Genomic DNA, 24,367 nt, shown 5'->3' on the forward strand with positions numbered 1-24,367 from the left:
TGCGGCGAGCAATCTGGAAAATCAATACGAACACGCAAACATCATTACCGGTATCATTCTTAGATATTAACTGAAAGGAGGCGAGCTAATGGCCGTTTAGTTTCTGTTTTATCTAATTACGCTTGTAGTCTCGAAACAAAACGATAATGAACAGCACGGAGAGATTGAAAAGGAAACGGTTTTAGTTTGTGTCGAAGCACGGTTGCCCTTTTTTTTTCACTGTCTGTCGATGGTGAGACGAAGAGAATTATTTGATTTACCGCACGAAACGCAAAGATGCCAATTTTTCCGTTCTAAATGTAGAATTTTCAAGTTGGAATCTCGTTAAAAAACTTTTCTCACACGACGGAACCTTTGCAATTTCATCCCCTGAACTGTCGTGTAACAAGCGTTGCTTAATAGGGGACTAATTAGGATGTCCGAAGCAATTGTAATGGTAGACTAATTAGACTGTTCCTCCTGATATTCCGTGGGGTCGTTTCAACCTCCTAAAACCAGGAACCTCGAGGAACGAATCCAAGTTGACGCGGGCTCATTTTTCATCCCCTTTCAAAACTCTTCCTATTTGATTTCCCGTTACGACTCTAATTTCCATCCGTGAAAACGTTCAAATATTTCCAGCGAGCAGAAAATTTCTATGGGAAATTCCCTCTCCGAGTCTCTCTCGTATCCGCGGACAATTCGCTCGATAAAACGAGCGCAAGCGAAGGGCAAAGAGATAAGGGACAGTGAAATCTTGTCCGTCGATGAGGGGGCGACATTCGACTTACCGGTTCTACGAGAACAAAAGGCGATTACCCAGGAGGAGGATGCTATTACCGACGTAAGGAGAGGATCTTCCATTTTATCATCTCAAGTATAGCGATTTTCTATCCTAATTGCCTGCTCCTTTCGCGTCTACTTACATTTCTCTTCTCTCGTCCCTCGCGTCTCGATCGATGGAGCGGCGACGTGTCAAAAAAATCGACAGAGTTTCGACGTTTCCACGCGTAATCGTGACGAACGCGTCAGTTTGCGCGCTGCGACGCTTCAGGTCCGACCGCGAAATTCGCTGGTGAAATTCAGCTCGTTTCGCTTGGAACGCGTCACTTGATGTAACCATCGCGCGTCGAAACGAATTACATCGAATTTCGCTGGGTTTTATACCCTTTGAAGCTGTTATTCACGGTACGAGCGTCCCGGGTTGAGCACGCTTTAACCTGGCCAAAAATCGCGCGGTCTCGCGACTCGCGTAAATGTTTCACGGTGGAATTAAAATTTTATTACGCGTGGCTCGACGTTCCGGCTGGCTAACTCGGCTATTGTTCTTAATTATATTTTCACATTATCGGACGACGGTAGGATGCACCCTCGAACTCGTGATTCGCGGCTCGATCGATTCGAACCATTCGTTTATTAGAGAATCTTGATTAACACGGAACAAACCACCCCCGTGGCAACGTGTTTTTTTACAATTCTCACGCAATCTTACTCGAGCATTTCGTGTAAAAGATTTAGATTAACACGAAATGATTCAATTTGCGTCGGGTTAACCTCGTACGTTATCGTTCTCGTTAGAGCGGCGGTCTCAGCCGTCGATGGTAGGTACAGGCACGAAACACGAGCACCCAGTTTCGAAACGAAACAATTTAGATGCTCGTAAAGAAAGTGAAAGAGGTAGAAAGGCTGAAATCTCCCCGGGAAACGAAACGCTTCGTGCGTATCCAACATTAAAACGAAGGGAACGCTGCCGGGGATCTACTTACGAGAATAAAGTCGCGCAGCCATTTGGTTAACTCCGGTTCTCGACGAACTGGCTTAACTTTTTAACGGGCCGAAATTGCGCAACTTCCAGCCCCGGCTATCCTCTACGATTCACGTAGGAAACTTTTATTGAAAAACTTCCTCTTCATTGTACGGCCACATTTATTTTCTCGCTGTACCATCCTCTCGTACACGCACGACCAAGCTGAATGGAATTTGTCCTGCGTTCGCGTTGGACCGTCTTTCCTTTTTCGTCCACTGACGAGACGCTGGCGTCTCGAAAACGATTTCGCGTCTTGACAACACGATCTAAGCTACATTCCACAGAAATATAGCCAGCTGCACGTAGGCGTCGATGTTGCATGGGTTCAAGATTTGAAAAATCCAGTTGTTCGTGTTATTTTTCAGGATGGTATTCAATACCACCTGACGATAACCGTACAGCCACGAGGGATTGAAATCCTGCGACTTTGACGCGAGCAGTACACTCTGGATAAAATTGTCGCGACACCTGTTACTGTTCTCCTTTTATAACACTGAATACTACAAAACTTTGCTCGACTCGCGCGAATTTTAAATCTGCAGATCCCTCGAAATGGTCGATTTAAAAGAGACTTCATCGTTTCATTGCGAAGTTACGACCGTTCAAGTTTTGAATTCCCTTAATTACAGTGCTTTAGGACAGTGAACAACGGACTATAATTTATTGACAGCTGTTCAGATATTTCAGTATTTACCCGCCTGCCCGGGACGTTACGCAGTTTCCACGCCGCTAATACTATCGAAGTATTAATCGTTGTTAATTTACACCCGCGACAGTAGCGATTAAAACGATCGCTAACAACCAGAGCACGAAGCACGGTTCATCGAGAAAAATCGTTTCAGTTATTTACTAAATTTTTTTTCTAACAGGCTCGCAGTTACTTGCATTTTTTTTAATAGATCATTCGATACATCGCACATTCCGTATGCGTGCCTCTATTCTACTCCGTTTGAGCACGTAGACAATAAAATCTACCTTGACTCGAATGGCATTCTCGGAATTTACGTGTTCGACGTGGCGCAGCATTGTTCTAGTCTTGAAAGTCTCTGTACAATGTTAACAGACCAGGTGATCGATGGGGTCACGTTCAAGTTTTACTGTAATTTACACCGAGTTGCGATGTACTCGCCGCTTTGCTGAATCTTTGAAGTTAGGTCAGCTAGTTACCAGCCATTATTTCCGACGAAAGCCTTTATTGTAGGTCTTAATTGTATGGTTACAGATTCTTTAATGTACTTTTCGTTGTTCAACTTTTTACCTTATGGTTACGTTCCTCGTCGAATCGTTTCGATCGAGAGTGTACGTATATCGCGTAACAACAGTAACGTTCTACCCGTGAGTGATAATGTTTTCGATAACAAAGATTCGCGGAATACCGTCGAGAGGTGAAACAATATTTTCCTGCGAAATTCCTGGAAATTTCGGCCACGAGGCCCACTGGTACGTTCCAAAGTCGAACGAAAGCACTTCTACCCTCAGTTACTCCGTGACCACGGACGCGTGTGTATACCTACGCGTGTTTCATCTCGTTCGAAATTCTACTTCAAACAATTTCCGTTCAGAAACGATGTGGATATTAAACGATACGCTGTTAAACGGTAACGCGTGAAACGCTACGACTCGTTTGGAGCGGCTCTGAAATGCGATTCTTTACCGCGTCGAGCGAACGTCGTGGTCATTAGTCGAGAATGCATGGCATTTCCGGAGAACTTTGAGGACCGGTGATACTAACTTGCACGGAGTTTGCAAATGCTCGACAAGCATCCGAGCGTCAAGTAGCGCGACGCAGTTTAACTTGGACGATCAAGCGTCAACTAGCGTTTTCTGCGCGGTGTAGTCGCTGGGTTGCGCGTGTGTTTCGTGAAACAGCACGCTGATGGCCCACGAAGAACTTCCGCTGAGAAATCCAAGGAACACCGGAGGAGCGTGCAATGTTTGATTGCGGTTGCGCCGCGAGTCGACCAGGGACCCTGAAACCGTTCCATCTACGGAGTTCGGGTAGATTATTACAATTCTGTAATTCACTATGCTTCCGCGAGTAGATTCTGCCCAACGATTGGTTTTTTTTAGAATCTCTACGCTGGGCTCGAACGCGATATCCGAACGAGGAGGGTAGATTTCAATTAAGAAAAGTTGCGATCGGTGGCACCCGTTATTAGACGGGAGACATTAGGGACGGGTTCTGAAAATTGAAAATATCGAATCCCTTTTCGAGAAGATATCGAGTGGTTCTTTAAATTAAGAAGCTCGTAAGTCCTCGTAGAAATGGAGATTACTCTATCCTCTTCGAAATTTAAGATATCGAATCCACCGCAAAGTCGGGGATATCCGATCCTTGTTGGGGTCGAGGTTATACCGATTCAAAATTCTAATCTCGAAAATTTAATACTTAATCCGGCAATTCGAGAGCCTCCTCCACTCTCAGACTTTTAATTGTCAATCTGTTTCATCGTACTTACGAAACACGATTATAATTATGAAAAAAGAAGGGAATGATTAGTCAAGTAGATTTATGCTATAGTTCTAATGTAAACCTTGAAACAAGATATCGACTAACGACGTCGAGCCATAAATCAAGGGGGTACGCGGCACGTTTCATAATTACCAGCTCTCTTAATCGGATAGTAAATAAGCGAGCAGCTTCCGCGTTGTTGACGGAGGATTGTCGTTAGAGATGATTTTAGTAGCGTCGTATGGCTGAAAGTTGGTCGGAGTTTAGACAGAGCACGGCCGGCTGGTGTTCCGGTGTTTTGAATTATTTGGACATCGGATTATCGTTCTGTCGGTGCTCCGTGATCCAGGATTTGCTGGCCGCGCGTGTATTTAACGTATCCGACAGTCTCGAGCGCACGCGTGCGCGCCACCGTAATTTAAGTTTGCCATGCAAATGTAACGTCTGCTAACGACGGGGATGCAAATTTTCCTGATACGCGTACCGACGCATCCTGTTTGCGGAGATGAGCATCGAGTTTATCCGTTCGTTATCACGTCTCCGCGTTTGTTTAGCAAACTCGAGGCCACGCCTTTACGCTTTCGCAGTTGATCCGCTCGAGATCGCGCCGCGCGTCTAACGATTTCTTTCCCCTCTATCTTTTGACGTAACTCGACGATCGAATCCGTCGTATCATCTACTAGATCCGAGGAGGAACGAAGAAGATTCGTATTCTTATTCAGGGAGAACTAATTTTCATTTTAATCAGCAGGAATTCTAATAGATACATAACGAGTGCCGTTAAGCTCCTTCGCTAAGATTTAATCTGACTTTCATGAGGCTACAGAAATTTGCTAATCTAAATGTACCGTGGTTTACAGCGATGAGATTTGCCGTATCGGATGCGATCTAAGTAGGGAAATTTGAATTTTTTCCCTGGGGCTAGCAATTCTTATTTTAATCACTAGTGATTTTAATATATAGTAGACGTTGTAGCAATTCCTGTCTAATGAATTCATCCATCTCTTATCAGTCTGCAAAACGTTCATCTTCTAAAATCATCGTATGTCGCGCTATTGCCGCAACAGACGACCGATATTTCCTCAATAGCAACAGCAGCACTATATTACTATCCAACGTCTCGTTACCGTCCGATAAAGCGTCGTAAACCGTACCACGTCGATCTGATCGACGATCCTCGAGATTCTCTTTCGAGCTGAAATTTCGAAACCGACAGGCTGAGAGGTGGCGCGCGTGAAATCCACGGACGATGATTAATTATCGGTGTGCGCGCGCGTGCACGGTGTCTGAAGTTAACCAGTGGACACAGATCGGGCGTGTCTCCGTTGATTTATCGGTGGAAATCATACGGGCGATTTCACTGTCGAACCGATCGATCTCTAATAGTCGGCGCGTGCCGTGCCGTTCGGTTTCGTGCGGCCTTCGACGCGACTGCAGGGGTGCAACCGGGCGAACACCACGCTCTGGCTGCTCCGATTTACGCCTCCAAGGTGAAACAACGCCGTTTCCGGAATCAACTGGCCCGTTCAGCCAATTTCCGACGGAAACCTGCTGGTTTCGGTTACTTTGGAAAACGGCCAATGCGTGCACACGGGGTTAGAATTAGTTCGCTGTTCACCCTCAAGTTGATACATTATCGTTGCTGTTGTTGGCTTTTAATTAAATTTATGGAAACGGTAAGACGTACCGTAATAGCCTGTGCATGGTCATCTTTGTATACGTATCTAAAATTTTCAGTTAAAAGTAGAGAAGAAAATTATATGTCATTGAAATTGTTCGCAGAGGGTTGAGATATTACAGTTTGTTCGATGGAGAAGATCGATTGCGAAATTATCGGTTTCGTGTAGAGCGTTTGAATCGAAGCAGATAACGGGGTAGTTTGGTAACACAGTAGTTGAAGAACGCGCAGAAAATTGGTAAAATCGGCGAAAGTTTTGGCGCGTCTCTCTAAATAATAATATCGCGGTGCTGATATTCATGCCAGACGACGGGCAAAATTTCTCTCAATTAAGCGTCGAGACCAGGACGAAACTTTGGAGCGGTTATATGCGCATATTTCGCTATTGAACCGGCGGTGTACCCAAAGTAATTTCCACGAGGAACCAATTTACGAAGCCGCGGTTATTAAGACGCGTCTGCGAACTCGGCGTAACGATAGTTTTGGAAAAACATCGGCTACGATTTCGCCACGGCGAAGACCGGAATTTCGCACGCGATCACGTTAACGATACTTCCGACAACTTCGTAATTTCCAAGTGGCAGGCGAACAGTCGTCGTTATTAATAAGTTCGGGGGGCTGTCTTTCGATGAACCTGCACTCGAGATTTCGCACGGAAGTTCGATCATTCTCGCGGATGGTTGTTACAAACTTTTAACTGTAATTCTCTTTTCGCTCCACTTTTAAAAGAAATATATATATATATATCTTTCCGTTTTCGTGGCCTTGCAACAGAATTTCTGATTTTTGTAGAGACCATTTCGAGGAGGTATTAAAAATTTGCGATAATACCACCGTGATAATTTGTGATGAATAGCTAGGTTACGTATAAGTGACTCGTTACATCGTCCAGATTATTAGTTGAAACTTCTTGTACTTCTTGCTGAGTTAGGACACGTTTGACGAGGTTCACCTTGCATGAGGATCGTTTACAAAGTTGTGGAAATTTAGTTTGGCCGATAAGGTAAGCGGACTGGTCTTAACGCGTCTATCTTCATCTGCGGTGAGTGGTTCGTTAGTCTGCTTCTGACAATATCCATTTACGGATATTGGTTCGTGGTGCGCGCACGAATTTTATAATGCTGCTTGACAAGAGCATAGAAAAAGCGATTCGAGAACGATTTAACAAGCAGATATCTATTCGTGTACTTTGGACCCAATTTCTCGACAATTTTTCTTTATACAATCTGTCAATTATTACAGTCGAGTATTTAGCCATCCCCAATTATTTCTGAGTGTCACGATTTTGCAACCTTTTCAAATCCTCCCTTATTTCCAATCGTTGCGTCAGAGCGTCGACAGCCTTTCCCCTCTTTCCTCGAGGAATTATTCCAATGTCGTGCTGAAATGTCACAGCATTCGTCAAACGTAGTCGAGAAAGGTATTTTTTCTTTCTTTCTCGAAACGCGTAGGGGAGCGCGTGCGTGCGTGCACGCACGCTATTGACCCTGATGGAGATTTCATGGTTACCCGACCGAAGGTCCATCGAGTGGGCTTTAGAGAGCCCCTTTTTCCTCGAGTCGTTCGAAGGATGGAATTCCTTCGAGTCTCGATGGCCTTGTCGTTTATAAGAGAAAGGTAGCGCCGAGAAAAGGGAGAAAAGGGACGCTCTGAGGCTTTCTTCGAACGATATACGTGACACCTCGTTCCTGGGACGACTCGCTAAGGCAGCCACCTTCGATGGTCACTGACAGTCGAACAAAACTAATGGCACGAGTATTTTTCTCCTTTGAGATCGCCCCTTTTCCACGCCTTTCTTCTTATTCTTTTCCATGTGAACGGTAATTGTATCAATTGTATGGCAACGTAATACGTCAATTACAGTGCTCGATCGCCGAGGCTCGGAAGGGCTGCACCATAACGATTTCAGAACGATAGACACGAATATCAAATCGCATTTCTAGTACACTCGCAGTCGTTGAAACTTTTTCAACGAATAACTCCCAGAGATGGAATACCTCTTCCTCTTTGAAACGCTGCTTTCTCTTTTTATCGATGCGAATGGTAATTGTCTGGATTCCATGGCGTACTCGTTCGTATTCCTGATGTCCCGAGGTAGCAATAAATATGATGACGAAAATAATTGGAATATCAATGCTCCGCTGTTTTCAGATACTAGAAATCGGATATTTGTTATTACGTACGATATAGAACCTGTATTTCGATTCGAAATATGCATATTTTTGACAATATGTTTTCAAATCTTATTCAACGATGGAGCTACGCTATCTCGAAATCACATTCCCAACATTTCTATGACGGGACTCGATTTTCCATAAAACTGATCGACCTCGAGCATCCATTTCGTTTAAAAGCCAAATTCGTTCGCTATTCGGGAAACTCGCTTTGTTCAAACAAAGTTAACGAGTTGTGGGTAAACATTTTTTTTTTTCATCCATTCTCGATCGAATACGATTTTCTATTCTTTCGAATCGCTCTCTCAGACTCTTATCCCATGAAAAATCAGTTATTTGCACAGTTTCAGAATAAATTTCGCGCGCAAAGTATTCGCTCGCGAATCTTTGTTTGTTCGTTGGTTTCAGAGAGAGTTGGTTCCTCGTATGATTTAGACGATGCTCATCGAATGCGTCTCGAGAAGGAAATTCCGCGGGGCCAGAACAATATATAGTCTCGTGATCTATGAATGCTCGCGTGCAGCTTTTAATACCCGGGAAGAGGATCACTGTTCTTTATTACCTCTCCGCTATTCGCCTCTTCCTCCGTGTGTCTGTTATTTAATCTAGCTGCTGGGTAGTTTTCTCGTTATCAACGCGGTCAGCACGAAGTTTCGGAACGGAATCTCGTGAGATCGTGAGTCGAAGATACTTGAGAACGCAGGGGGAGGGACCGAGCGTGGCCATAGTCTTCGACCCTTTGAGTGGACTGACATGATGAGCCTTTTAACTTCGTGTTTCAGCTTAGTTCTTTGCCCTTTTGGATTTATTTTTTTTTTAAATTTCGATCCAGAACAGCGATAAAATTATTTGCGTAAAATACTCGTAAAGCATATTTCGATATCTTGTTTTGATTAAAAGTTATACTGTCGGCTAATATGTTTCGCAAAAAAGCATGTTTTAATATCTCCTTTCCCTTGCCCTGGAAAACCAGCGGAAAAGCTAACGCTGAAAAGAGATAACTTATTCGTGAACCAATTTATGTGCGAAATTGAAAAGAAATCTATCTCGAGTAACTTCATATGTGTGCATAGATAGAGCTCTTTGGCTAGTGTTCCGTTTAGAAGTGTAGTGATTTAATACAGGCTAGTGTTTTGGGAAATTTAACGGAACTATAGATAGAATTTTGAATATTCACAATTACAATTTCTGTTTTCCTATACGCTGTATCTCATTAAATATACATCATGTTCTATCTTTGCCTGACTGTAAATATTACGGGAAAAAAATTCGTTGATCAATACAAAGATTATATTACCAATTATTTTAATGCCTGCACTTTTTCCGATTACATTGAAAGCAAAAATTCACTGCAATAAAATAATATTTGATACGATCAGAGCAAACCAATTTTGGAATAATTGGTAATGCAATCTTCGTGGTAATCAGCGAATCTTTTCCCCCAAAAATTAAATATCACAAGCCAAACATGGAACATAATGAAACACGCGATATGCGAACGTAAAAACTTTTCGAGCCTTGCAATTTCATTGTAACAAGGTTCACAGGCGTGTCGAATGTAATTTTTACTCGCGAAACTAATTGCGCACTTCACGCGGAAAATATTCTATTTACGGGTCCCTTTTCAACGCGAAAGTGCCACTTTAAAATGCCAGCGAGACTAACGAAAAGATCTACCCTGCGCGAAGCGTTCTGGCAACGTGGTCATTGGACAATATACACGTAGCATGGTTTATATTTCCTCGGTGGCGATCTCTATAGTAAAACGTAGTTCTCTGGACATACTTTACGTGGAGATAAACAAGGTGACCGCAGAATTCGCGTGGCAGGTTGTGGCGCGAAATAAAGTTGCATTCATTCTATCGTCGTGGTCGCTGCGAATTTTACCGAAAAACCGTCGCCAGAGACCCGCGAAGAATAATCTTGTAAATATTGCTCGTGGACAGAATAATAAAGAGTCGTTTCGCGTGTGCTGCTCGAATATTTTGTCAACCGCGGACTTGGCGCGACGCTGCGAAGGAAGCTGCGTCGAAATCACTTTGTTCGCTTGGCAAATTATTTCATCCTTCCGTGGCACGATTTTATTGCCAGCTGATCGTTCAGCATCGTTCCGCAAAAGGAACGACGCTCGAAGAAAAAACGAACGCTGCACTGTCGTAGGCGTCGTTTTGGAAACAATAAGCACCGAAGTTTCATATTGGTATTTGCAATAATAGAGCGCAATATATTTTTTCGCCGGCTCTCTGCATTTCGGACACGTCCGGTTCTCCCCCGGGGAAACGTGTTTTTGCGACGTGCGCAACGAGTTTCGATATGCGCGTTCGAAAAACAAGGAAACTAGGAGAGCGTCGTTTCTTCCGCGAACTCGCGCAACTCGAAACGATCCAAGTGTTCTCGAATAGCCGTTAAACTAAGGCGATAGGTTTCGTTCGTGCTTTTATTTCAGTAATGCTCGTAAAATGTACGCAGATCCTCGGTATTTTACTTGAATATTTGAGAGACTCGTATAGACTTTTGATAGTGGCAGTAATCGCGCAAGAAAAACCATAACGGAAGCTGTCCGTTGTTCCCGGCTGTAACGAAAATCGTTGCCGTTAAACGTAGCGAGCCGGTGATGGAGGTTTTTCGCGAAAGTATTTTCCTTTCTGGTTGCTTGAACCATTTTTCAGCGGTGCGGTTTGGCCGCCGCCGGAATATACGGCAGAATGTGGGCTTCCGAGGGGAATAAAAAGCGTTTTACCGCGTTTGAATTGTCAAGATAACAGGTGCGCCGGTGGCTGGTGAAAAATTCGGGCGATTCGACTGCCGCGAGAGGAACGCTGATTCCCGAAATGGCCGCTGTTAAGCATTTCCGGTTATCGAGGGGACCGCTTGATCGCGCGGACCGCTTCGATACTTGTTGCTTTGCCTTTCGTTCGTTTCACTCGTCCGCTTCGTTCGCCACTGGTTCGACTTATGCGCGAACGTTCCACTTAATCGTTCGATCGAACTTCTACGCGGTAATCGAACAACTTTCCGCGACGAATTACCATAAAACGTCCCACCATATTATTCTCCCTCGACCTGATTACGATGCGGACCTTCCTCCTGGATAAAATTATTCGGTCGAACGTCGAGAAACTCGGAAAGACAGCCAGTGTTCCGTTTGTCATTTCTGACGCGCTACCATCTGCCGCCATGACGAACGATCATTCTGTCGATATTCTTTCCATTATTCTTTATCATCGTGCCATTCAGCAATCCCGAGTCGCTACGTTTTCTAGCCGAAACAAGCGATCGCGATTAATCATGGTCAAGATTCAAGGGTTGCCGCCGTTACAATGGTACGACGCTGGTGGAAGAACGAAGGAGAACTGGAGGAGGGTCGAGCAAAAGTATCACCAAGGCGCAGGAAAGGGTATTCGGTAGGTCGCATCAGCGTTTAAAGAATTCAGTATTAGTTGGAGATTCTCCGTGTGCGCGGCTGGTTATTACCGAATAAATTCCGTGCTGCGGGACACGGTTGGCAAAACACGTAGCACCTATCCTACAATAATGCGGCTGGGAAGCTCGAAGATGCATGCGATCCTTCGGAATTGCATTGTTGCCAGAGACACGTAACTCACCTTGTGTTTAGCATGCTGGACTATAAACTTGTCGATAATTCGGGCTCCGTTGCGGAACTATCGAATATTATCGGCCCTAGATATTAGCTCTATCGCATTGGAACGCGTACCACGTTGCACGGGAACTAATCTCGCGATTAAACGATGGTGATCCTTACAGCTGTTCTTGTGCCATTTTTATCCAGTCGATCGTCTCAGGGCTCGAACGAAATACCCTCAAAAAAGTCCCAATTTCGTCACGATATAAATATGAAAAGTGTCGACACTGTCGAGGAACGAATTCTTCGCACCTGAGCCATTTTCCACTCCTCAGATCCGAGCGTCTCGTTCTCGTCGCGTCAACGAAGGTGTTTCCCGGCGGTGCTCGTTTTGAATCATTTCCCGGACCCGCTCGCGATCGATTGCGCGAGACAAATGCGCCGCGCGTGCAAATTGAACGAACAACGTTAACACACCGAATAGCCATCGGCGCGTTATCGAGCGGCGTTCCTGTCCGCGAAACTGTTACCGATTTTCCGTGGCCCCCGGCGAGGAATAAAACGCGGGACACGCGCGTTGTTCTTTCGACTGCAAAATTCTCCTCGGGCTCGTTAATCGCATTTTTATTCGTCGAAACGGGGGACGGAGGCTCGTTTCCCCTTCAGGAGAATGTCGATGTTCATATCGCTAAAAATGCCACGACAATTGCTACTCGAGAGATCTCCTTCAAGTATCTTTCATCTCGTCAGTATTCGAGAAATTTGTTTCAATATCGCTCTTGAATTCGCGCGACCTTCTTACCCGTCACTCGTCTCTGTTCTGAGGAACTTTGAGGACAGTCCTCGATTGCTGTGAAAAAGGAAGCATTCCGCTAAACAAACGAAGTTACCAAGGGCGAGGTACTTGTTATTCAATTAGATCGTGTTTATAGGATTTACTAAAAGGATTCTTTCTCCGTCCATCACGATGGAAATACGTCAGGACAGATCGCATTAGTCGGGTAATTTGTATTGTTCATTTCTTTCGTTCGTGTTTTATTGTTGGTACAGGACGAGAAGCAGACTTCTGAGGAAATATTGGCGGCGATAAATCTTGTTAAATATTTTACTGGCGGTTCGGATAGTAGAACGATATCCCTTCGATGATATCGCGAAATGGCAGGCAGCCGCAGACACGGTGGGATCTATTGGTGCGGTCAGGTGATAATGGATCGCGCGTGGAATACATTTACGCAAGAGAATTCGATCCTTTTCACCGTGTTCCACGTCGTGAGTGAAATCTCGACGGAACGACTCGCCCCTTCGTTCTTTTTCGTCCGCTTTAAAGGCTGGGTTATATAGAACGCCACGGACTGGCTCACCCGCCGCTTATTTTCGAGGGGTGTTCTCGAGTGACTGGAATTTTCAGAATGTCGCGGTTCTACTCTACGCCCTTTCCTCCTCTTCAAACCTTTTGCTCGTTTCTCCTACGAAATTTCGTCGCGTAGTTTCAGACACTGTTTATCGCTACATTCTATGACGCTACAACGGTAGAAAAGAACGATGAACGCCATCAATATAGGATTGGCAGAGAAATTCGAAGCTTGGTTGAATTTATTTTAAGCTGGGGACGTGGGAACGCGAAAATATTTATACATCGGCGAGAGAAAACATTTTTCAAGGTGTAATCTCGTTAAATCAGATCGAACTTTACGCGAGTTCACGTCGTCGGTCCTCGTGGCCGAGGTAGAAGAAAAAAAGGGTGTCGAAACGCGGACCGATCGAGGGTTTTTCTCGAATACTGTCGATTTAACGCGAGACCCGGTCCGTTTTATCTTGCCACGAAACGCTCGAGGGTTATCGAACGATTCCCCCCTCGTGTTCGCGTTATATCCGTGGTGCAATCTTGAACGCAGCGCGGGCCACGCTCCAAGCGACCAACGAAATTGCATAATGCCCCGTTTCAACGTTCCCGCACGATTTAATCGGCCGATAATGTCGATTGCGCGCGGTAGAACCGAGTCGTTCGTTAGACGAGGCGATAGTTAAAAACGTTCCTTGTATTTCTCGATTTTAACGGCGAGCTATGCACACGCGCGGCCGGTAAAAGCGTTGTAAAATTCAGTTTGCGCGGACCGTTTGATGGTTCACTCTTTCCGTTCGCTCAACGATTTACTTTCATCATTGGATAGTTATGCGTTTTTTTACTAGTTCCACTGCTTTCATGGCCGCATAGGTTCCTCGAGCACTCCGCTTTTACTCGAGCCAATTCTTCCTAAAGAGAAGATCGCCAAGGGAGAGGGATGATTGCAACAGCGTAAAAGAGAAGGTATAAAAATATTTCCGCGTCGGGTTTCTCGTGAATCATTCGACGCGAATTCGTCTCTTCTCGAATAATTCCGCCCTTTTAGGCGACTGCCTCGTAATATTTATCAGGATTTTTCTACGACTTCCAGTAGACGTTGAACAGCGTTCAGTCGGTCATTTGTCACCATCAATTCGCCATCATTTCGTTTAACGGATATTCATCGCTCTCGCAAAGTTTAATGTGGGTCACGGAATGTATACGATCAAATATCCGCTCAACCCAAGGTTGCACCGATCCTCCCTCAATAAAAAACCATCAAGGTCCTCTGCCTCCTTTTTTCCTCTTCGAAGTTGGACGCGATCGAAACCGAGCGAACGTATTTTTTCACTCGCCAGCGATTTATACGTACGTATCTGTGTTACCCGTGCCTTTTTCCCGCGGACAGAGGCGCACGTTTTATTTCACGCATTTCACCGTTTCACTTGGCGCGGATTACTGATTTCGAGACGAATTAACGGTTTCCAACGATCGGCAGAATTTTCACGAACGCGTGAAACATCGATTACCGGGTTCGATTTAGCGCGATGTCGATTACGGGACGTGGCGCGCGACACTGTCGAAACGAATTCCAATTTAACGGGAATATGGAGCGGCCAGCGGGACGCGCGGACGAGTCGCGCTTCAAAAATGTTACGCGCTCGGCTGCCGCTCGAATTTTTCCTGTCAATAATTGTCACCGCTGTTGATATCGCGAATTTCATCCGCGGCAGTGTAAAACCTTTGCATGCGACGTCGCGCGAATTTTGTTTCGGTACACGTGTTCCTTTCCATCGACATTTGTTTCCTTTAATCTCTCTCTCTCTCTCTCTCGAGAAGCCACGGCTCTCGCCGATGCGTCGAGCGGCCGCAATTCTCGTCTGTCAAGGATTTCCTCCGCGCGTTTTCTCCTATTTCTAGCGCGAGATAAACATATCATTGGCTAAACGTTTCGAGGTGAACGTTGAACGGAGAATTTGCAATTGCATGAAATATTCAGGACGCAAGCTTCGGGACAGGCGAGAAGAAATTGCGCAAATCCTGTCTCTGTCTCCTGTGCTTTTCATATTTCGCATTTGGGATACGTCAGAGCACTGTGCTCGCGTCAGTATTGCGTGCCCCTCGATACGGTAAAAAGGAATTTAAACGACGTTCATTAAAAGACCAGCGTGTCCACGATGAGACGATGAAACATGAAATAGCTCATAATGAAATCGAAAGAAATTTATTCTGTTACTTTGCTCTTCGTACAAAGTACGATACGAGATGGAATGCTCTTTCGGTTGATTAATTTCAGTACCCTTTATGGATAGCATAGTTGACAAGAAATATTTCAGATAAAGTACGAAGAGAGGTGGGAAAAATCTCGAAATGGAATTAGACGGTAGGAAAAAGGTACAAACGGAAGCCGTGAAAAATCGTGTTTATTTTTCCACCGCTCCGTCGCGGGATATGTCCGTTCTAACTCGAACAAAAGAGGGACGTCACGAAATGTCACAAAAGGTCCGGTCGTTCGCAACGGCGGTGTTTTGTCAGCTGGATCCGAAGTCCGTGCTTGCCTGGAGGTTCCTCTGCGCGTACTCAGGCTAGAAAGCTTCAGAAAACTGGTGCGATCCGTGGTCGAGCGGGATTCATTGAAGCTAACAGCTCAAAGAACCAGTACTCGAGGCTGTCGTCGAAAGGTTCGTAGTCCCTTGTCCACGCGTACACTCGTTCGCGAAGCGAGGTTCGACAGCGAACCATACTCGAAACGATGTTTCTCACGTCTGACAACGAGCGCGAGATAGCAGCGGGTTTTGTAAACTGCAGAACGATTACTGCTGGCACGAAATTATCGTTGAACCGAGGTGCAATTACGAGCCAGGCATCGATAAGTGGTCAGCCGCCATAAATACGCCGCATACTTGCAGTGTTCTTTAATATTTCATTGTCTCCGACTTCGCTTATCGGCGGTGTCCGCGTGCAAAGCGAGCGCGAAACCGCTTAGCCGCGATAAAACAGAACGTGTGGAACGTTTTATTTTCCAGCGCGAGGTTCTTCCGCGTTAGGCTCAGCCTGGAAATTGTCGGCTAATGCGGTGTTTATCGGCGTTAGATATAATTTACGGGACGCCTGGCGCATTCAGAAGTCTATATTTCTAGAGAAGTTACGAGGACTCCTGCGCTCGAGAGTTTATCGGGGCAAAGGGTTGTCAGTTGATGGAAATAATTACCAGACGCGAGGCTATTTATTAATAAGGACACGTAACAAGCCTGTTTCACGAGATAAGCATAAACGCGTGGAGGAAGGGTGTGTGGTGGTAAAGGGAAGACCAAGTCCTCGTTTACCGCGCTCGAATACCGTTTCACCTCTTCGTCACTTCTTCCACAGAGCCGAACAAGTTATTTTCACGTTGGAAATTGTCAGGAGCCGCCACGTGGGACGTGCAATAATCCGCTTTTCACGTTCCGCCCGGAGAATTCGGGTCTGGTGGCCGCGATTTCAAGCTGCTTTCAAGCTGCTTTCGAGCGAAATCTCACCGGGGAAAACGGCTGTGAAATGTTATTCGCCCTCTTAAACGTTGTGGATGCATTCATTCTTTCACCCGTACGGCAGCGAACAACGCTAGTGCGGGCCGTTTGTCGCGTGAACGAGGAAAGTGGTTATAATTTTGTCACAGTGCCGCGATCACGAGACGCAGGAGTATCGTTCGCGGAAACCGACAATTCGGTACTCGGGTTCACCGCGAATCTTGCTAAAGTAGTTATCCGCGGTTAACACTACGACTGTCACGCGAGTTTCACGATAGAATTTCACTCTTGTAAAATTATGACAGAAATAAACGCGAATGATACTTTCTGTGCGAGAAAAATTGAAAAGAACGAAGAAGACGAAATTAATACCGCCTTTTGGTGAAAGTTCCGTTTAGAAATACGTGAAATTCTGGCAGAGAGAACGCGACAGTTCGACACTAATTCCTTAAAAGCTAACATCGAAAGTGCAAGAAGAAATCAATACGGTATATTCGAGCGCGTAAGGAACGTTTCACTCGCGACAGAGGAGAGACTTTGTAGAAGCAATGAAATTTTTCTGCCACTCGAACGACCTCCGCTCCGAGTTCCCATTTCTCCTCACCATCGGTTATTTGTTTTCGAGGCCCCGCAGTGATGCAAGTCGACGGATGATCAACCGCACGTGCCCTCGATGACGCTGCGCAAGGTGCACGTAAATGCACGGGGCGCGTTAAATATTTTATGACGCCTCTGCACCTGAACATCTCCTCGCGCGATTCGGGATGAGAAAAGTGACGGGAAAAATTGTACTCTTCTTTGATGAATATTTTACGCGGTCTCTTCTCTCTAAACAACATGACGCCCCGCGTATCCTGCACGTGAGAGCTTTTCGACGTTAAAGATTCGAACTGTCCAATTGAAACCGTAAATACGATACTCCCTTCTCGCTGATCGCGAAGCAACGATGAAATATAAACGTGTCTTCTCTTTTTGTTTCGTAGTTCTGAAATAGAAAACTCAGTCGCGAGTAATCATTTTACTTTTCAGATAATATCGATCGAAGACCTTTAAACTTTTTGAGAAATTGACAGCAGCTGTACGGAATTGTTGGAGTATCCTGGAAGTAGTGCCTCGATTTAATTGAAGTGTTTTCGTAAAATTCTCCACGGCAGTTTCGATGCTTCTTATATCGATATTAAAGTTGCTTGAAAGGTCTTACAATAATAAAGCTACTCTGTCTGAGCATATTATTCCTCGATAATCGATCCTTCCATTAGACGTCCTATTAACGATCTTGAAGTTCAATGAAACGGGAGGACGGGGAAGTCCCTTAATGTTCACGTCGCTATGTACCTGCTTAGTTTGATATGGATTTTTATCCAGATATTTAATCCGCAACTCGATATTATATCTGACCGTTGAACTAGGTTTTAATATCATGATTTTTCAAGAGAAATTGTACGTTATTAATTTTTCATGCGTTTCAAGAGACGATCAAATCTTTATTAAACAATAAAATTTGTTAAATTTAGTTAAATGAAATCGCTTGTGACGTTTGAAACGAGCTAAAATTTCTTCCAAATTTTATTATGAAATTATAGAATTTTCTCTTATCGAATTTTTATTAAACTTTCAGTTCCATTATTTCCCACGAATCCCAAAAATATCATATTTTTATAGGAATTTTAATCGAGTATCAAGGACGAACGATTTATTTGTTTGTTAAAATCTTTACGGGCGTAATCGGTCGATAATTTCGTGGAATCGTGGTTGACGTTATATCCTCGTTCGCACCATGAATTTTGATCGACGTTATTCGCGGAATAACGTTCGATGTGACAAAATCGTACATGCAGCAATCGAAATGAATTTTTTTTTTACAGGCCAGAGGTTATAAAATAGGAGGGATATGCACGGGAAACGCGAGAATGCGTCGTGTTATCGCGTTTCGAATTTTAATGGCCCGGCGGAATGATGAAACGGTGATTAATCGTTGTCCATTGCTGCCGTCGCGAGATTTCAATGGACGCGACGCGACGCTTGGCATCTTTCCAAATAATTATTCCTCCCTTCTTTCGCCGATTGATGATCATATATTTTTCCGCTCGAGATAGAGTCCTTCTGTTTTAAATTCCTTGCTCTTTTATGACAAATTATTCGTCGACAGAGAAGAAGAACAATTTTTACCTCAAATGTCTACTGTTAGATTCGTCTGATTTATTGTAGCGTAAAAAGATATCGTGCCTCCTTTATATTCGTTGCATTTCGACGAGCAACAATGAAATCGACAATTTCTTTACCGTTCGCGGAGTTTGGAAATTTAGTTGATGGTTTCCAGTTGACTTTTATCAGTTCCCAATACGGAAAGTATAAAAGGATCCGTTTTATGTATAATTTTCAATGGAATGCCCGGTCGTTTAAACATAAATTTCCTTATCCGGTCGTTCTAGCCGGTGGAAACGGCATTCTCGATTCTTTTTCATTGAAATGAAACGTTTCAATCGTATTCTAGCAAAAAGAGGGCTCTTGGGAATTTTTTCTTTTTCGAGTTAATCCCAATTTATCAGAAATATGTGTCCGCAACAGTAAAAGTATAGGATTTAATACGTGAAGCGGTAGTGGAGAAAGTAAAGTAATAATATTCCTTAGAAGTGAAATATCGTTCATTATGAATTATGGGAGGAATAATGGACGTTCCCCTCCCCGGACAAATGCGTTAATGGTCCCTCGATGGACCTGTTTAAACCATTGAATACCATTAGCGAACTGAAAGCCGGATTCGTAATGGAAACGAGTGCTCGCGGCGAGGCTAGGCCTGTATCGCGACGAGTTTTTACGAAAATTCAACCTTTTAGGGAATTTGAACGTAACCGCGGAAGCAGCTACCGCGCACAGGTCTATTTAAATATTCAACAGCCGGAAAGAGATGATTCAACCACTTGGGCCAAGACAAACACAGAGCGTCGCGGGACATTTAACACGTTCACGCCGGCGTGACCCACCGGTGGGTCACACTTGACTGTTCCGTGGGGCGGCGTGACCCACCGGTGGGTCACACTTGACTGCTTCGTGGGGCGGCGTGACCCACCGGTGGGTCACGCGTTTTCAGAAAATTAGTCGTTTCTTCAGACGAACCACTTTCCTCCAGATTCATTTTATCTATTATTTATAAGGGCAAAAATTCAAATATATTCTAACCGCCTCTGTAGAAGAAAAGATAATTTTACCTTCGCAATAAGCGAGTTCAAATTCGCAACGATATTGCCCCGCCCCACGAAGCTTAACGCGATAAGACAGTCCCGCCTCACGCGGAGAAACGTAGATTTTCGCCCCGGCGTGAACGTGTTAAATGACGAATCGTGTCTGTTTTTACGAGGCGCATTCCGAACATGGTGACCGGGTAATTTAACCGTGCCAAGTTCATTTGGGTTTCCTACTTCAATCAGAAGATACGACTGTTAATGATCAAAGTACGCTGGGGCGTGATTCGACCGCGTACGAACTTCCCTTTAAGGGCCTCTGGGCGCAGGGTATTAAATCCAAAGGGAGATCCTTGCTGCTTCAAAATGGTGACTGTTGTTTGAGCGAATTAAATACTTGATTTCGTTCACGAACAAAGATTCCGTATAAATTGGAGATATGTTTTTAATCGAGGTTTAAATTTGCTGTGGGACATCGAGTGATAGCGATTGAGAAATTTTGGGCGTTTTTAAAACGTGACAACGGTTTCATTAAATTAATTGAATAATTGATTGATAGGGACTTAAAGGCCCGCGAAGGCGTAGCACGCTTTCAGCAGGTTGCGAGTTTCGTTGCAATTGGAGTCGAGTTACTAGTTAGTTGGAAACCGTAGTTGGTCATTAATCATCAGAGTATCCTATAATTAGTTAATTATATCGTTGGTATGGTTACTTTATCGCTTATGTCGTAAAATTGTTGTATGTTCGTGCGTTTCAAAAAACCTCGTAAAAGTATCAATCGATCAACAATACTTCTACATTAAGTAATAACTCGATTGTTGTCGCGCTCGATTTTCTTCGTTGAAAGATGATCTGTTCCTGGTGTGCAACATGAAACAAAAGAATTAAAGTTTGTACAATTCGTGGGTCACGGTTAAGTATGTACATATGTTCATTGTCTCCTAACGAATGGATGGATAAATAATTGTTCATTGTTCCGCGTTGTTCAGTTTGACATCATTATTGTCCCCGTCAGGCGGTGTCATAATAGCTGCGAGCGAGGATGATGTGGTCAGGGGCCTGGGAAAGTCTGTAAATAATTTATGCCGTGTCATGTCAACGTGCAAGCGCGAGTACGTTATTGTAAGCAATCCTTCCGTTTCTGTCTGCATCCGTCCTTTGTGCGCCTTAATCGAATCTCTGATGTCTATTCGGCGCGATTTTTAATTGCTCCTAGTCATCGCGTAATTGTTGTCGACCAGCGGATTGATATATCGATAACACTAAATTTCACGATAACGCGAAATCCTCTCGTTAGAAAAATCGGTTTTTCTGCTGACTGGAGGGCGGTTTTACGTTCGTCGTTAATGACGCAACGTCATTAACGAAGGGTTGCAGTCCTGAAACTGCGGTGTCGACTCCTCTCTAATTCGAACGACTTTTGATAACGACGTGTGATAATAAATGAGTGTAATCTCTCTTTGAAAAATTGGCGAACCGTTGAGAGGGGTTGATTAATTATTTCGGTACACTATTCGTCGCTGGCTTAATGAGGATTAATCGAATATTCTTCGCAAACGAATACTTTACGCGTACTTTTCACTAGGAATTAATAGCGAACGTAATTGAGAGACGACTGAAATTTGTCTAATTTCTTAATTCAACCTGACCTCGATCCGATGGAGGTGCGCTAATTATAAGCTTATAAGTAAAGGGATATGCAAATTGGAGGAAGGGTTGCGTCGCGAAAGTTCTCAATGGTTTCTCCAGCTGTCACTTCTAAACCATATCTAATGGAAAATTGTGCTAATTATAGCAATCTTCTAGCTACCTCTGTTGCGTCGTAAAAGCCTCAAAGTCGACGACGTCCTTTACACATCTGCTCTCCAGCGGCGTGGTTTACGGCACCGAGCTGTCGCGAGACCTGGCCATTTCTTAGCCCGGATATTCAGTTTAAGACTAGGATAACTTCAGCGTCTACAACACTTTTATCCCACGACAAATGCGCGATATTAAATTAATGGACTTCAGAAGTCCATTTCCTCACGCCTCGTGCCCACTATTTCGCCTTTAAGCTGTAACACTGAAACAGTCTCTCATTGTTCGTTTTTCTCTACCTTTTATTATACCCGCGACTGAAAGTAGTTTCTATTTTCATCGTACAATACGCGGCCATATAAACAGGTCGCATTATTTTTCTCTTTCGTACGTTTTCCTTCTTTCCGTTCGTTCTCCCGTTAATTTCATATTTCGCTCCCTGAATATTTCGTAAGCGCCGACAGCGAGGAACAAGAGGAACACAGAGAATAAAGGCTCCAACGATTCTTTATCGTTTACTTTCCTATGCCGCGATTTATCGAGGAAATTTCGTACTCCGCAGGCAGAAAGTTCCTAAACGGCGTTTGGTCGCGATAATTGCTGGAAACCTTTCGCGCGTGGAAACGAGCGATGCGCCACCGGCATGATTATTTTCCTGCCCCGTTCTCACGGTTTATCGTCGCAACTGCAAAAAGCATCTGGGCTAACGATTCAGGAAAATCGTTATGTTGCTTTAATATCGCGACTCCGCCGCCCGTCCCTCTCCATTACGGCGCAAAGTAACAGCCTGACGTTATTAATGTATTTGCTTAATTGCAGACCGGCAAACTGCGGCAGTATTCGAAAGCCGCTTCGATTATTTTTTTGTCTAAATCAACTCTAGTCGCTGGAATATCGGTCGAGCAAATATCCGGGACCGCATAGGACACAGTCGATAGATTTCGATGTTGGTTTTCAATTTTTACAAAAATCACGATTGACCGTAGTTACGTGTAACTCGAAACGAATATTTTTCCTTTCGATATGATTTTCCGTAATAAAAACGCGCGAAGGAACGAACGCGCGTTACCAATCTATCTCTATGTTGGAAATTCGATGATCCTGTCGATGCTTTGAAAAATCACGATGAATTGATTCCATCAAATCGACTGAAACCTACTGTAATTCCTCAGAGTGCATCCGTATCAACTTGTCGCAACATATACCTCGTTAGACTATCGTACGAAAAGCGTAAAAAAACTCCCAAAGGTCCCTCTATACATTCTCTGTTACTCACCTTTTATGAAATCCACCGCCATCTCCAGCCCGTACGTGTCCTTATCGCAATCGTCAAGGATGTGCGCGCCGATTTTCACACCTGGCACAATACCCTCGCCTTCGTTGAGCTTATCTAGGGTGTAAAGCATCGCCTCCAAGGCCTGCACGCCGCCCTGAGGCATAACAGGGCCGCACGTGATCGTGTCCTCCCTCTCGTGCACCATCATCAACCCTCCGAGGACCAGGTCGCCCTCGACGACCGCCTCCTTCTTCACGGGCCAGGCGACCAGGACGTGCGCGTTCAGGTCCATAGATCGGAACTGCCTGCGACCGTGTCGGATCAGATGATGAGTTTCCGGGTTCTCGAACCGGAAGACTCGCTCGTGGCGCGCTCTTGAACGAGCTCGATCGCTGCGGTCATCCTTTTCCTCGTCGACGTGCCAGCCAGGGTCGAAAGTCTCGCCCAGATTCTCGATTAATTTTTCACGATCGATCGACTCGCTATTGGCGTATTCATCGTCCTCGTCGTCGAATCGAACTTGCTCGGAGCTCAATAGCCATCTGTCGCCCGGCTCGCTGTTAGCCGAGCACACGTAGATCAGTAGGGCAGGTAACAGAAGCTTCATGACTTCATAGTTGTGAATGGGTGGGCTTGCGAACGGCTGCGGTTAGCCTATTACACGTTTCTGCGTTTGTCTCGTATAGTGGGCTCGAATGAACGTTGCAGCTTAGAGCGTCAATGGTCGCTCCTGAACTGGAGATCGGTGGAACACTCTCTTTGAGTCATGGTAGTTAGTTACGTTGCGCTCTGGAGTTGCATGGTGCATCGCGATGCTGGTCGACGAGGCTTGCCACCGTTGGTAGAACTGTCTGTTTTCGAGCAAGAGAGTTCGATTCGTTTCGCTCTTGCTGGGAGTTCCGTTGGTTTGATTACAGTCGCCAAAGTTCCGCGATCGGATAAGGAAACGAAGAGTGGAGCCTGACACGGCGCTGCGGAAGTTTAGAGCGGTGAATTGGTGATGTACATGGCGACTTGTTTGCTGGTGTAATTGGTGTAATCGTTCGTTCCACGTGGAATTGTTGGTTCGTTTCTTAGTCTCGCGATATTCCAGATTCGTTTGAACGTCGTGGGAAATTTCTACTTTACTTTGGTCCTTCAGAAAGACCTCGTCAGCTAGCGAACTGAGCAGCATTTACTTTTCGCCACTGTTCGTTTACAGTTACCCCTTTGTCGTCAGTTGTACGGTTCTTGTTTGCCTCTAAAACGTTTGTTACGATTACAAATGTTCGTCGTATGTTTGCGATCCTTATTTTCCTTTTCTGAATATTTGCGAAATTGTCCATTTACTGGGATTGCTTCTCGATAAAATTCTAGTCGAACTTATGGCAAGCAACTTTCTTACGTTTACATGTCCGCGGGATCGAAAGCCTATTTAAAAACGCCGCGCCAACAGCCTCGAAACTATCGGGATTCGTTGATTGGATAATTTTGTCAGAAAATCGACAGGGTACGGATTGGTCGGTGCCAAGACGGCGAAAGTTTAAATTGCCTGCGATTTCCAGCGAGCGGCTCGCGTTTCGATAACGACCCGATCTCTTCGCGAACTAATTAAAAACTTCGACAC

At 44.7% G+C, this 24,367-nt stretch overlaps 2 protein-coding genes across 4 annotated transcripts in view; both read right to left on the reverse strand.

Annotated features, from left to right (window-relative positions):
- Positions 1–24,367, reverse strand: part of LOC143423311 (mitochondrial tRNA-specific 2-thiouridylase 1) — a 171,935-nt gene that overhangs the window by 107,207 nt on the left and 40,361 nt on the right. The window lies entirely within an intron of this gene.
- The window catches only part of Glurb (metabotropic glutamate receptor B), a 98,849-nt gene that overhangs the window by 53,692 nt on the left and 20,790 nt on the right, over positions 1–24,367 (reverse strand). The window contains exon 1 of one of the 3 annotated variants that reach the window (XM_076894405.1): positions 22,762–23,402. The exons of 1 other annotated variant lie outside the window; for it this stretch is intronic. In XM_076894405.1, coding sequence (XP_076750520.1) covers positions 22,762–23,368 — 607 coding nt within the window. In that variant the 5' untranslated portion in view covers positions 23,369–23,402. Of the gene's footprint in view, positions 1–1,745; positions 1,921–22,761; positions 23,403–24,367 lie in introns of those variants that run through there. One more of the 3 variants, XM_076894424.1, reaches the window with a different exon arrangement.

The sequence above is a fragment of the Xylocopa sonorina genome, chromosome 1 (assembly GCF_050948175.1).
Source record: "Xylocopa sonorina isolate GNS202 chromosome 1, iyXylSono1_principal, whole genome shotgun sequence".
NCBI lineage: Eukaryota > Metazoa > Arthropoda > Insecta > Hymenoptera > Apidae > Xylocopa > Xylocopa sonorina.